Here is a 15,532-nt window from a genome sequence, read left to right as displayed (position 1 = left end):
TACCACCCCCGGACATAGACGAGACGGAGCTTCATCTGTCTCGGGAGACCCGCACAACACTCACACAACTTCGCTCCGACTACTGCAGCAGGTTGAACTCCTACTTGAGTAGGTTGAATGAGGATGTGCCGAATGAGTGTCCGGCATGCGGAGAGACCCCACATGACTCGAAACACCTCTTCGCATGCCCGGAAAACCCGACAACCCTAACGGCCTTGTCCCTGTGGACAAACCCCACAGAAGCTGCACGCTTCCTAGGGTTGCCGTTAGTGGAACTTGACGACAACGACTGAGATACCAACCGATCTGGGCGGGGTTGTTGTAGCCGCTACAACAACAACAACAACAACAACCAAAAATCCGAAAAAGGAAAAAAAAATTAATTAAATGCGGATACTTTGAAGATAGTTAGTTCTGAACTTCACAGATGCTTTTCCATAGTTCAAAAAAAAAAACTAAGGAATTTCTTTTAATTCACTGTAATATCGACTCTAATTGAGTTGATGTACATACAAAGATTCATGTCTTACTTGTACAACCAGTTTTATGTTTAAAGCACCTGAAGGCATTAGAGCCCGGAAAGCTAACAAATAGTAGTACGGTCCTCTGCACGCTTAGGCACGCCTGGAATAAAAGATTGTTGTATGTTACTCTTGGCAAGGTTTGGGAAATCGCGATTGATTTTTCCGAAGGAGAATGTTACTAGTTCATGAAATTCTTAAATTATTTTATTTTTATTGTTAATTATTTTCGAGTTTATGAANATTGAGTTGATGTACATACAAAGATTCATGTCTTACTTGTACAACCAGTTTTATGTTTAAAGCACCTGAAGGCATTAGAGCCCGGAAAGCTAACAAATAGTAGTACGGTCCTCTGCACGCTTAGGCACGCCTGGAATAAAAGATTGTTGTATGTTACTCTTGGCAAATTTTGGGAAATCGCGATTGATGTTCGGAATAATGCAATTTCTCAAAACCGCGACGATAGATTTTTCCGAAGGAGAATGTTACTAGTTCATGAAATTCTTAAATTATTTTATTTTTATTGTTAATTATTTTCGAGTTTATGAAAGATTGTCAACAATTCTGCAGCCACTTTGTATGACGGTGAGTAAAATAAAGGAGATATCCAAAAATGGATTACGTCATTTCAAAGATATTGATTAGTTTGTATATCGATAACTGATAAAACCATTTGAAAGAGCTTATTTTAAAATATATATGTAACTGCATCTAGTACTAAAAATCGTCAAAATGGCGCTTATGACAATCTTTTATCCAGGCGACGACAAAAAAATGCAAAATTTACGTTTCTCTGCTAGCTGGAATCGCGTTGTATACCCATGCAGCCTCTCCAAGTCGAAATATCTCGGTAACTATATTTATGGGTTCTCAAAATTTAAAGNAAAAAAATGCAAAATTTACGTTTCTCTGCTAGCTGGAATCGCGTTGTATACCCATGCAGCCTCTCCAAGTCGAAATATCTCGGTAACTATATTTATGGGTTCTCAAAATTTAAAGTCATTTGCTTAGGTGGATTAAAATATTCATCATTATGTATTTTATTTAAGATTTTAAATTTACAATAAATGTTTCTTTTATTCGGGCCCTGTGGAAATCCCTGAAAACATAATTTTATTTTTTATTTTTTATTACAATGCTATTTTGTCAACCTTTAAAAGTACCTATGCAATACATTGAATCACAAACATCTATGTAAATTATTTAACATACCTGTTTATTGAAATATTTTTTGACTACAAAAAGGAAAAAAATTAAGGAAAAAATATTAACAAACCATTAGTGTAGCAGGTGTTTTGTGTGAAATGAAATCATGCAAATCCGTTGAGATACGAAATCATAAGACAAATGAGCAGTTTACGAAAAAACGGAATTCAAAAAAATATTATAGGAAAACAAATGGAAGAGTCTCTTAAGTTTTACGGAATATGTATGTGTATATATAGGTGGATTAATTCTCCGACCGAATACTATTTGATTTTGAAACCACTTTCTCTGTCCCCACTAGTTCGGAATAGTGTACTCTAAAAGCAATTGAGAAAACATAACAAAGTGAGACTCTGAAGTTGCGTTCATATTAAAATGAAAAGCAGTCATTCTTTAAGGCAATAGTACTTAATTTCTCCGATAGATGTTAAATAACTCAGAAACATTCAAAACAAAATTCTTTACATTACGCTTGGTCTGCTAAGCCAAACTCTCTACATGGAGGTCTTCAGGAGATCTATGCAAGAAATTTGTGTGACAAAGTTAATAGGCCAATTTCATAATAGATGAGAGGCTTAACACTTTTGCAGAATGTTTGCGTTAGTCCATTAATCTATGTACGTTATTAAAAAAAATTAACTGAAACTCGAAAACAACAACTTTATATGAATGCATCAAAATGCAACGAAAACGAAGCCAAATAAAATGTTAACATAAAAAACTTGTTTTTTTTTTGTGTAACTAAAAAACAGATTATAATTGTAAAAATATATATGTATATATATGTTTGTGAATACAGTTACTTACATATCTAGATTATTATAGGCATACATACATACGTAGACAATTTGGTAGCTGTTGTTGTTGGTATGGTATTGTAATAGTTGCTGCTCGTAGACATATTTATTCTCGTAGCAACATTTATTAATTTAGTTTTATTATTACGTTTTATTATGCTTCATTTATTTAATCTCCTTGTCACTGATTCTTATCGGTTATTTCCTTCATGACTTCAGACTACACACGCGCATACATACGTACGTACATAGTAATTATGTGACAAAAGTTCCNTAATTTAGTTTTATTATTACGTTTTATTATGCTTCATTTATTTAATCTCCTTGTCACTGATTCTTATCGGTTATTTCCTTCATGACTTCAGACTACACATGCGCATACATACGTACGTACATAGTAATTATGTGACAAAAGTTCCATTCGTTTGTACCTTTATATCTAAGTATTGTATGTTTGCTTGTATGCATGTTTGCATGTAAAATTATCGAAGCCAATATTAAATCACATTTCATGTATACACATTTTGTAAAATTCTAATCAAACAATTAAAAGTTAATAAGACTATAGTAATTTACAGTTGTTTAACATGCAGAGTCGCACAATTTCTGCTAATGCACGTTGACTTGTGTGGGTTCGCGCATGCTTATGTAGATGTGATTGTTCACTGCGGAGCTCCATACAACTTCTAGCACCTGTCGCTGTGCTCATCTACTGCAACATCGGTCGGTGTTACACACACGCACGCACACCCACATGCCCAATTTCTTCAACAAATCTCCTCATTTAAAAGCTAAACTTTTGCTATTTACGCTCCACCACACTTTCAAGGCTAAGCCTGATTTGGTACTAGCATTTGTAGTTTTTGGCCACAGTTCAGCTCACACTCATATGCGACGCGCTCGTTGTGGTGGTGTTGCAGCAGCTTGGCTGGATTGTGATTGCCGTGACGCGCCCATTTCACTATCATTGTTCGTATTGTTACTGTTGCTATTATTATTTGTATTGCTTTCATGTTGGGACACAACTGTGACGGGCTCATAAATTGATTGCTGCGGCAACTCATCATCATCATCGTCATCTTCACCTTCTTTAAAAGAACCAGCTAAATTCGGATTGAGGATATTATTCGAAGAATGAGCGGCTGGTGATGGTGCCGCGATCGCTTGGGGTAAACTACTGGCTGCAGTGGCACGTTGTGGACGTACTGTTGCTGCCGCTATTGCGGCATCTATCGCAACGGCGGCAACATTGATCGGTGGCTGTGAAACACCTTCCTCGAGGAAGGGTGGCGCTGCAACACTTATTGACTGTGGGCGGCGGAATAAGCTGCAAATGTATATATAATATTGGTGTAAAGTTTTGGTCGAGTATTATTACAAATTGAATATTAATGACATACACATACGAGCATACCTGAAAAATGGTAATCGCCAGAAAGAGCGTCTATTGCCAGTCAGCTGTTCGACGAGGTGTGGCGGCAAATTGGGTCTTCTATCGAATGGATTAACCCGCCGTCCGCTACGTGCTGGGGAGTTTTGAGCTAATAATACTAAAAAGAGATTTATGAGATTTTTAGCAATTCAATTATAGCAGAGTAATTAAATATTTTACCGAAACTTACCGTTATCTTCGTCGGAAGTCACATCGGTAACATAATTGCTATCACTTGCCGGTGCACGCCTAAAGGTGCCATGACGAGTTGTTGTGGCATTACGCCCATTGCGCCGACCACTAGCAGCAGCAGGCGAAACAGCACCACGCGTAGCTGCCGTACCAGCACCAGTTGCATTATTAGTGCTACTTGTCGCACTGGCGCTACTTTGACCACTACCGACCCTTACTGGCTGAGCAGGTGGGAGGAGTGGAGTTGTGTCATCATCTGTATCCGTTACACTATCCAATGAAGATTGTCGATTCGTCCTGCTTGCACGCGACTCGCGTTTCGTAAAAACCTTCCGTTTACAAATTGGACAAACTCGGCGATTTTCCGTAAGCCATGGATCGATACAGTGACTATGGTAGGCTGCGGAGGGGAAGAAGAAAGAAAAATTAGCGGCAAGACGTATAGAAAGAAAATCTAAAGACATAAGCACGACAGTCGGGTCTACGTAACCGGAACGACCCAGATTTATATTTGGCNTCGGCAAGACGTATAGAAAGAAAATCTAAAGACATAAGCATCGTGTTCCCACGACAGTCGGGTCTACGTAACCGGAACGACCCAGATTTATATTTGGCCAAGGACTGTCACTCCAGCAACACTCCCCGAAAACTCCTTGGGGAACTTGTATGCTGCTACAACAACAACAAAAGTATCGCTGTACTTACGATGCTTGCATGGCAGCACGCGTAGTTTATCGCCCTCCGCGAACTCATCCAAACAAATGACGCAGGTGTCTTGCGAGAGATCACAATTTTTCGTATACTTTAAGATCGGCAGTTTCTTAAGCATATTCTTCGGCAAGCGATGACGACGTAAACGACGCTCCTCACGTATACATTTGTAAATCATGTAGAATATCTGGGGAAGCAGAGTGCAATGTATTAAAATTAATGGAAATAAGTCGATTCGAAATTAATAAAATAATTATATTAAAAACAAAATTTAATTAAAAAATAAAAATGTATCATTTTGTAGAATGCTATTTTCGGAAGAAAAGCGNAAAGTCGATTCGAAATTAATAAAATAATTATATTAAAAACAAAATTTAATTGAAAAATAAAAATGTATCATTTTGTAGAATGCTATTTTCGGAAGAAAAGCGATGCAAATGAAGAAAATATCTTGACCACTTTTTATATGCGGTTATTTATGCAACCCTGCTTATTTTTTAAAATTACTTATAGGTCCCAGTGGCTAATACAAGGAAAGGATTGGGTTCAACCCAATAAAGGCATAAGCATGTAAAAAAACACTTCCCGAAAACTGTTATAGTGGCCTTTCAAATAATTCCAGAGCATTTCAAATGGATTTTCTGACTCGCAAGCCTTGTAAAATAAACCTATTCCCAACATTTGGTTCCGGTAAATTTGGCAATCGCCGAAAATTTAAGACTTTGCTTCGTTCCCTCGTTCTTACAGCACCTTTGGTACGAATGAGTGCGTTTATTCGCTGGCATATTTAATAAATGAATGTTGAAATGAAGTCTTTAAAAACTAAACTTTTTCGCCGGAGAAAACCGCCAATCTTTGATCATATATGTACACAGAAGTGCCTATTCAAGTACCACAATTTTGAACGCAATTTTTTGTATTGCTTAATAAAAAAAAAAAACTGCATAACAAACAAATTATCCAAGTAGTCGCTTCGTTTACACAACTTTTCTTTAGAATCGTTTATCCGATGACTACAGGGAAGATCATAAATGTTAGTCGGGTTCTTGAAGAAATATAATGTGCTTATTCAAGTGAACCGGAATGTAATTTAGTTTCGAATTCCTAATTTGATTANCTTTCAAATAATTCCAGAGCATTTCAAATGGATTTTCTGACTCACAAGCCTTGTAAAATAAACCTATTCCCAACATTTGGTTCCGGTAAATTTGGCAATCGCCGAAAATTTAAGACTTTGCTTCGTTCCCTCGTTCTTACAGCACCTTTGGTACGAATGAGTGCGTTTATTCGCTGGCATATTTAATAAATGAATGTTGAAATGAAGTCTTTAAAAACTAAACTTTTTCGCCGGAGAAAACCGCCAATCTTTGATCATATATGTACACAGAAGTGCCTATTCAAGTACCACAATTTTGAACTTAATTTTTTGTATTGCTTAATAAAAAAAAATCTGCATAACAAATAAATTATCCAAGTAGTCGCTTCGTTTACACAACTTTTCTTTAGAATCGTTTATCATAAATGTTAGTCGGGTTCTTGAAGAAATATAATGTGCTTATTCAAGTGAACCGGAATGTAATTTAGTTTCGAATTCCTAATTTGATTACCATAATGAGGAAGCAAAGCCCAATCAAAATCGAAAATGGTAAAATCAATTGCGTATTTATGTTGAATGGCAGCTCATCGTTTATCACCAATATGATTTCAGGTGTGAAGAAGCTTATCAAACGACTGCCGGTATTGTTCCCAACGAACACAGCTGGTATATAGATGCCACTTGCATTTTTCGCTGACATTTGTTCTGCAATAGAAAAAAACAAGGGGTAACAATAAAATGTAATTTTGAAATAGAAATTTCCAAACACAAAAAAAAAAACGAAAACTCACCCAAATCATCACCATCATTATTAAATACGATGACTGCATCGAATCCGGATGCCTGTGCATTGCGAACTTTCTTCTCAAATGTACAGTTTGTGCCGCCACCTCTGCGAGGAAACATGCCATAAAAAACATATAAAGTTATAACGATTGGGAGAATATACAGAAATGTATGTAGTTACCTCTCGATAATGGCTACAAACTTCGCAGTTTTTGGATAATCACCGTTGCGTGGTGGTGGATCGATAAGACTACAGGCAAATATGTTTTTAGCTGGTACAGCAAAGACTTTTATACCATTCGCAGGCAAACTGGGACCAAATTGTGCAGGAAGATCATTGAACTCTTCAATTAGCTGCGAAAAAGAGAAAAACTGAAAAATATTAATATAGGTTATTAAAAATTTTGAAAAAAAAAAAATCGAAAAGTAAACATAAAAATAAAATAAGTATGCTCTATACGCATATTATGCAACTTTTTTAATAAAAAATAAAAATCCAAAAACATTAAAAAATAAATCAAAAATATTAAAAGTACAAATAAAATTATTTACCGCACTGTCTATTCTCCTGTAAGCCAGTACATGTGCTGCCGCTGGCTGGGTCCACAGTGATAGTCCACAAAGCGCGAAAAATTCCAATAGTAGCCATTTTGAATGCGTACGAGGTTCCATACTTCGTTGAAATTTGTGTAGGAATTCGTGGCGGAGAGGTTTAAAAACGCGAGGTTCTTTCAAACAGAGAAATGATGTTAGCTTTATAAATTTAATGATTCCTGTTGTTTTTTTTTTTTTTTTGATTGGGACTGTAGTCTTCTTTTAGTTCGCTACTTTCTAAGTAATTTCATATGATTCACTGAAACCGCCGATCAGTCTTTTTACGATCTTTTCTAGTCCAAACTCAATCGATTGTTGGGATTTAAAGTGGACCGTATATTCGTTTCAGAAAGCGTTGATGTTCTTGTCGCTGCTTTCCTGTAATACGTTTTGCATGTCTCATTGGTAACACAAGTTGGGTTGTGTGCGTCGAACAAACCTAAGGGATAAAGAAGGAAGTATTGAGAATTGATTTGAAATATTTTGCATACAGATTTAATATTTTTTTGGTATATATACTTGTGTATAAAGAAATTAATAATTATATTAAAATAAATACAAAATACATTACTTCAAGGCATTGACCCTATTTTAAATTGCGTTATCACGGATTCAACTTCAAGTGCATATATTACAAGAGCAAGCAATCTGAGCATAAGCAAAAGTATTTTTCGATTATTGTGTAAGTCTGGCGTGAATGCTGGCCAATGGTCTGAGATAAAGTAGAGAGTTTTGCTGGTGTTGTTCCTATAACTAAAAAACTTGAACAACAATAGGTCAATAAGATTTTAGATTTAGATTATGGCAGGCTGATAAGTGTCCTTACTGCAATTAAAGAGAATTTGAATAAAGGACCTGGACTTTTCTGTGGCTATGTTAGCTTGTTTTCTTCTCGAATATAAGCAAAAGGCATTCGTCATCATGTATGTACATACGTATTGAAACGATTCCACGAAAATCTGCTCATTTTTCGTAAGAATATTAATAAAGATAACAATTTCAACATTTTACGCAATACACCAAGTAAGTATATCAGTGTAAATTAAATCATAAAACAGGCATTTAATCCCCAAAGAATAGGGAATCTCGAGTGATTGGCTGATAAGCGACGTTGTTAGTAGCAATTGCCCTAATGATAGATCTTTTTTTATTGGACTGCAAAACTGATAATTCAGTTGATTCGCCGTTTTCCCCCTATCCGTACTCACTTTATACAGTGTTTCAAGGGAATAACGAACTATGTACATGCATATGGGTGTTTCCATGGTGTCGGACGTGACTTTCAGAGTACATGTAAAATTAAGCAAAACTCAGCGAATCCTGTAAGGTTTTCCTTTATTAAACATTCTTTAAATTAAGTCAAATTACGGGCCGTTACAACCAATTCATTTTTAATCAGAAGCAATTCGTTGTTTGATTTAATTTTGAATTAAACACCCGTATGCTGTAATTCGAAAGTTCGTAGTTACGAATACGTAGCTCCGTTCCGAAAATTCGAATATTGGTATGCTGTAATCCGATCGTAACTATCAACGGCGTTGCCAACTAAATTAGTGAAATTCGAAGTTCTTACTCAGCTGCTTTGGCAGAAACAAATCAAAATAAATATACATAATCGCAAGTGAATAGTGAAATTAAAAAAAAAATAGTTTAATCATTATTTGAAATGACTTTTCCTTAATTAAGTAGAATACAAAGGATTCAGTGGCCGGCGCACTTTTGTCCCAGGAGGAAGAACAGCTTACAGTTGTATTAATATACAAAGGAGATTGCTAAGAGATTGTTCTGATCCATTTCGCTTAAATGATAAATTTTAAGGGCTTCCATTTCACTAGATATTGTGCCGCTTTAATTCTTGGAACGCTTTCCCGAAATTCCACCACATCCTCTTTAGCTCCTTTTACAAACCCTCGACCAATGTCCGGCTTTTCGCTCATGTATTCCACCAGTTGTTCGTATTGCGAGCGATTTGTTGTGATCTTCGATCTGTTAATTTTGTAAACATTTAATAATAAATATTTTTTTCATATCATATTCATTTTTACATATTTTTGCGTTTACACACTTTATTTTACTGATATTTTAAAACAATTTGTTTCGCTCCGACACGAGTTGCTATTCGTACAAAATTTCCGACAAATACATAAAAATGACAGCTACGTCGGATTCAGGCATACCAACATTACGAATTTCGAAGATTGCCTACGAATTTCGAAATTACGATACGACAACGCGGATTTCAGCATACCAATTTTACGATTCGTAGCAAAATCGAATCTACGACGGATTACAGCATAGGGGTGAAAATCTGATAACGGACGTGACAGATTTTTCGCCCGCATACAGTATTTTTACTTATAACACATACCATATTTAATTTTTTATTTAATTTTGAATTGATTTACTTGCATTTTCGGTTTTCATTTTTATGCAAACACCCTTTATGGCATATATACAGTACATAGTAGCAAAATAATAAATATATATAGCTTTAATTCTTGGGAAAATATACAAATGTTTAGCTAGTTGCACATTTATAACGATCGCTAATAATGGACTGTGATGGACTTTCCTAATTAGTAATAACTACACTAAATGTCAATGAATCTCTAAATTGTATTACGACCTGTCAGTGATAGGATTGTATAAGGCCATTAATGTAGAGGTGGTTTTGAAAGAAACTATAGTCAATATTCCAAACATTACGTTAGTTCTAGGCTACTAGCTTTACATCGCTTCAGAGCGGAAAAAAATTTACAGATGGGTTAATTGCTGTGAGGGGTGAATAATTTCGGACCAGCATGATGCGCGTACACGCTGCAGCTACACTATATTCGCATGCATTCACATAGATACTTAGTTTGATAAATTTAAATGCCAATATGTTTAATTAAATGTAATTAAGAAACAAGTGTAAAAAACACCAATGATAGGCGGGCGATAAGCAAAGTTGATGAAGGAATGCAAAATTGCACTTAAAAAAGAAATTGTTTTTTATATGCAACAATAGCGGAAAAGGTGACAGCAGCGATCGGAGGGCACAACAGAACGTGCTGGGCAGAGGGGACAAAGGAAAAATAGAAGCGCGACAGCTATTTTTGGCGAAACATTAAAACGAAAATAAACATTTTGTTTTCAGCGCACTTTTGTAAACACATACATATGTATGTATATATCGTCGATGCTTTTGCAAAACCGCCTATCTTTCGGCACTCAAATTGCGCAAGAGAACAAAAAACGGGTTTTCTTTGAAGGCATTGCTTTGAGAGGCGCTCTAGCTATTATTTAAAAAATCTGTTGCTTTAATAACGATTATACGATTTTTATGCATAAATCTTGATGCCTGGATTTCAGGGTTACCAAATCACATTTTTGCCACAACGGCACAACGGCGGTTTTGCAAAAAAATCTACGATATGTTTGTATTTACAAAAATGCGCTGAAAACATATGTACATTAGGGAGCCCATCGAAAATGCTTTTTTGCAAATTTCAAAACCCTACCCCCTGATTTCTTTCGTTTTTATGAGAAATATTATTGCCTACTTTTATAGATTTAGATCAGAAAATACAATTTTGTAGATTTATGAGTTTTGTAATGACTATTTTTGATTCGATTTCAAAGATCGAATATGACATAAGAAGAGGATATATAGGTCTTTAAAAGTATATAATAGTCTATTGTCGGACTTGGCTTTTTTGGATTTATTATGGGGTAAAATAAAAAAAAAAATATTTCTCTTCATATTTTAAATTTCGACCATCGATAATTTCCACAATTTCAAAATATGTAGTACTATCTAAAATTAAATCTATTTTTAAATAGACTGATAGCTAATTTATTGCAATCGCATAAAAATTGTTAAAGTTAGGCGACTTTTCTTAAATACGGCCTTGAATTTATAATGTGTATGTACCGGACTTTCAGATTTTTTGAGCAGTGCGGCTAAGGAATTCATCAATATTTATTCAAAATTGATGTATACAATAGCTCCTAAGAAAAAAATGGTTTTTGTAAAAATTTTAGGAAAATAGGTGGTATAGTTTTATTTATAAAAAACTAGATTTTACAGCGGTGCAGCACTCGTAAATCTCAAAATACAGAAAACTGTATAATTCCAATGGAAAAACAACACCGTTTTGCTTTAGGTGGATACATGCGAGGTAGTATTTTTACTAGCTCGCTTAGTTATTTATAACAAAAATAAATCTTCAAAGTACTGCAAAATGACTAACATTTTGGAATTGCAATCCAATGGCTGATGTTGTTTTTTTTTACAAAAAATATTGCCTTTTTATTAGTATTTGTGCGTAGAGGGCTCTGAGAAGGCAGCATTTTTCGATGGAAAAGAAAATGCCATAAAATAAAATGACTAACAAAATATAGCTGAAATGAGGCCATGAGAGCCGAAGTGGCCTAACCAAAAAATTCTTTTTGTGTACTTCCCTACTTAAAATAGTCTCAAAAGATACATTTTAAAATGAAAGTTGTTTATTCTTTAATTTTAAGGAAGTTAGGAATTCTTTAGTTAAGGAACAAAAAAATTTATTTTTAAGCTTAAATTTAAAAAAAGAATAAGGACTAATTTGCTAAGTCTTACATAATCAGGATTAACAAAAAATTATTGCACATAAAATTATCACAGGTGATTTCAATCAGATGATTTTTTTTAATTACTGCATTCCCTAACAGCTCTGGTCTAGGGTTACATCTCTGCTTACTTGAATTTAAATAAACACTAGGGTGGTGCTATGTTCTTCTGGGTAAGGAACTAAAATTAATTTTAAACTTCCAATTCTTAACGACTTTGATTCGTCCATCACGATATACGAAATTTTATACGAAATTGCCCAAAGTGAACATCCACTGTAAGCGTTTGGGGAGTTTTTAGAATTCCTCCTATCTGCAAGCATTACTTAATTAAATAATTTTTTTTAGCCATAGCATGTTCATGTGCTTATTGCTGCAAGTGTCGTAATCAAAAAAAAAATTGTTGATGAAAAAAAGTTGTTTGAATTAAAAAATGAGCGCCACCTCTCTTTCTATGCTGTGTATCGTTTAATAGCTCATTAGAAGAAAATGTGTCTTAATTTTTACTTTGAGAGCGTATTTAAAATTTTAAGGCATTTTACTCGAGTTTTTGATTTTTTGGAATATGATACTCTTGCACTAAAGTGATATGTAGTTAGTGACGTCACAGTGAGTAATGCGAAAGCAATAAACTGAAAGTTGCAACCAAATTTCAAAAAAAGCAGTAACAATTTAGAATGCATTGCGTGATCGCAACAAAGAAAATTATAACAAATGCACGTATGTACATACATACCTAACTGCACACATGCATATGCGTATACGTATACAATTATTTACAACTCAATATGTTCATAAAGCGCGCTGCAATNCAAGTTGCAACCAAATTTCAAAAAAAGCATTAACAATTTAGAATGCATTGCGTGATCGCAACAAAGAAAATTATAACAAATGCACGTATGTACATACATACCTAACTGCACACATGCATATGTACGTATACAATTATTTACAACTCAATATGTTCATAAAGCGCGCTGCAATGAACTGGGCCAATGAATGAGATTATAGTGCAAATCAATTAACAATTCGGTAAATATGTATGTATATACATATCTATGCTGCGTTCCCTTGAATAGAGTAAATTAAAAAAAATGTACAAAAATACAATAAAATCTTCAAATATGGCAAATAGTGTAAACAAGAACTCTTCACTGGAGTGAAAGTTAGTAGTCCGCAGGTGATTTATTAATTTTGTAAATATTTAAGCAAAGTTAAGAACTGTCTTTAAATAAATGAAAGTTAAATTGAAATATACCATACTTCGGCTGAAATTGCTTAAGTTCTATTTAACCATAAGCCCAAAACTCTACTATCATGCATACTGTCAAAAATTTTTACAAAAAGAGATTACAGTTGTCATTTAAAGGTTTTATTTTAGTCAATCTACAAACATACATACGAATGTTCATATTTATCTGACAACCGATAAGATCCATTATAAACGCTACATATATACATATGTGCGTATCCATGCATGAGCCTTTATTGCAATTCAGTCAACAACAAAAACGTGTGCTACGTGATTCAGTTGTATTAGACGCGTACTTAGTAATACATACATATGAACGTACATGTGTAAATATGCAAATTTTTCTTTGCAAACTTACAACAATGAATGTCAAAATACAGTTTAGAAACCAAATACAAAATTGCTAGAAAATATGACGCCAGAGCAAGGCAGTAAGTTTACAGAAAGAATTGATTTGTCATAAAATAGGCGATAAAAATCGATTATTACATGTAAACTTATGTGCTTGCATACCGACATTTATCTATGGAGCTTGCATTTCTCGCTGTGTAGTTTATTGAGTTATTTCTTATATCAAAGCCCGGCTCAAGTGAAAATACAAATACATAGTCTAAAGTGGCAAACAAAGCATTTTAGCACGCAGCAAATGACTATAATGAGTTAGATTAGCACAACATGATTGTACTTGTATCCTCACAGGTTGTTGACAGGCTAAGACCAACAAGAGGTTTTAGTAGTAGATGAAAATAGTTGAAACTCCGTTAAAAGCAACCTGTAAAACATCTACCAACGTTAATGAATCTGACTATACTGAGGGAAAAACAAATGTATCTAGGGCCAGCAAAATTTTACCATATGATATTACATATGTTTTCCAACTGTTTTTCTTTTTGTTGCTTTAAAACCAAAAGGTCGGTGCCAAGGCCACGAGGAGCCTTGAACTTAACATGAAATGCTCCATGGGCGTACAGTTTACTTGTGCATTCATTATTAAGTTAAGATTACAAACTTGTGCATTGGTTTGTCACACAAACGAGCGCCCTATTATTCCAAAAGGTATTGCATCACGACATTGACAGCAGTGGAGACGGTGAAGCATATTTGGTGCCACTATGATACTACGGCAGTCAGGCTGTCTTTGTTTTCAAGGCTGACAATTGGAAGCACGGAGCGCCGCGCCGTTTATTACAGCGTTCACCAGAAATACGTCATTATAACGAAAACATTGGTGTACACAAGGAATTTTATAAGGAATAAAATTTCAATAATTCCACAATCCAAAAGCTGCAAAGCAAGTTTTGCTGTATATATACATAAGTGTTTGCGAATTCACTTTTAATGCGACGTTTATCTATTTTTTTAACACAAAGGGAATACATACACCAAATAAATATGTAGACCTGGAAGTTGGTGTACTATTACCCATATCAAGTATTAGCGGATCATTACATTGCGATGCACACCCGCTTATCTTTGTACAGCTTTTCTCCAGTTCATCTACCTATGTATATACATAATTTGTGCCTATAGCATTATAATCCTATAATAAATTAGTTATTGATAAACTTACAAAACGTAATTAAGTTTGTGTTCCGACTCCCTTTCTGATTGCCGTCGCTTCACGTTCTTATTTTTGAGGCTGCTTTTCTACTTTTGGTCTGTCGCTTTTTGAAGATTTGGGTGCTATTCCACCGTCCACTTTGAGCCACCTTCAATGCCAAAACCACCTTCTTAGCTTATTCCATACACGTTTCGTTCTTTACCAGCTGGCCCGTCGTTCTCGTATTCTCGCTTCTCCACTGGCTTTTATTTTTTCTCGTCTCGCTTTGTTTGTCCTTTTTACACACACCTTAAAAATTTGCTTTCCGCTTTGACTTGCTTATCCTGCGCACAAACCCAAACACATATTCACATGTTTTCGTTTTCTTTATTATGATTTTTTTGCGTTTTCGTTTTCGACTTTTTCGGCGAATTTAGGGAGCCCCGTGTGCGCCTGTAGGCGTTTGTAGGTCCGTATGTGTCCCTATGAAAATCTGTCCACTACCACATGAAATGGTTTTTGCACATTCTTAATTTACAGCTGCAAATTTTGGAATTCATAACTTTTCAGTGTTTTTGAATCGATTTGGCTGCATTTTAATCTCTTTGTTTTAATTTTAATATCGACTTCGCGAATAAAACCCGTCCGTGTGAAAAATTGAAGAACTTAATGCTTCTTCTTACCTAATTGGCAGTTCACAGTTCTAAATAACTCGGGCACAATAAAAATTCCATTTCATGAATAGGGAACGTAGATTCTTACGTTTAACGCAGCTATTTGTAACTTATTTGCGTAGTTATGTTCAAATAAAA

At 34.9% G+C, this 15,532-nt stretch overlaps 2 protein-coding genes across 5 annotated transcripts in view; one reads left to right on the top strand and one right to left on the bottom strand.

Moving 5' to 3' along the window:
• LOC108371549 (GILT-like protein F37H8.5) overlaps nt 1-15,532 on the top strand; it is a 41,867-nt gene that overhangs the window by 3,845 nt on the left and 22,490 nt on the right. The gene's annotated exons all lie outside the window — the stretch shown is intronic.
• On the bottom strand, nt 2,989-15,426 carry gzl (godzilla E3 ubiquitin protein ligase). Of its 4 annotated transcripts, none has more exons than XM_017627125.1 (10): nt 14,751-15,426; nt 14,562-14,681; nt 7,297-7,777; nt 6,926-7,116; nt 6,750-6,850; nt 6,470-6,663; nt 4,857-5,049; nt 4,150-4,551; nt 3,942-4,077; nt 2,989-3,854 (listed from the first exon to the last, which is right to left on the bottom strand). In XM_017627125.1, exons 3-10 carry the CDS (start codon nt 7,414-7,416, stop codon nt 3,413-3,415), a joined length of 1,779 nt encoding a protein of 592 aa, XP_017482614.1. In that variant the 5' UTR covers nt 7,417-7,777; nt 14,562-14,681; nt 14,751-15,426; the 3' UTR covers nt 2,989-3,412. The 4 variants fall into 4 exon arrangements, with proteins under 4 accessions (XP_017482614.1, XP_017482615.1, XP_017482613.1 ...); XM_017627126.1 differs by having other exon boundaries at nt 14,603-14,681; XM_017627124.1 differs by lacking the exon at nt 14,562-14,681 and having other exon boundaries at nt 7,297-7,472; nt 7,647-7,777.

The sequence above is a fragment of the Rhagoletis zephyria genome, unplaced genomic scaffold, assembly GCF_001687245.7.
Source record: "Rhagoletis zephyria isolate East Lansing unplaced genomic scaffold, Rhagoletis_zephyria_1.1 Rzeph_scaffold_05053, whole genome shotgun sequence".
Taxonomy (NCBI): Eukaryota; Metazoa; Arthropoda; class Insecta; order Diptera; family Tephritidae; genus Rhagoletis; species Rhagoletis zephyria.
This window is presented reverse-complemented; position numbering and strand designations above follow the sequence as displayed.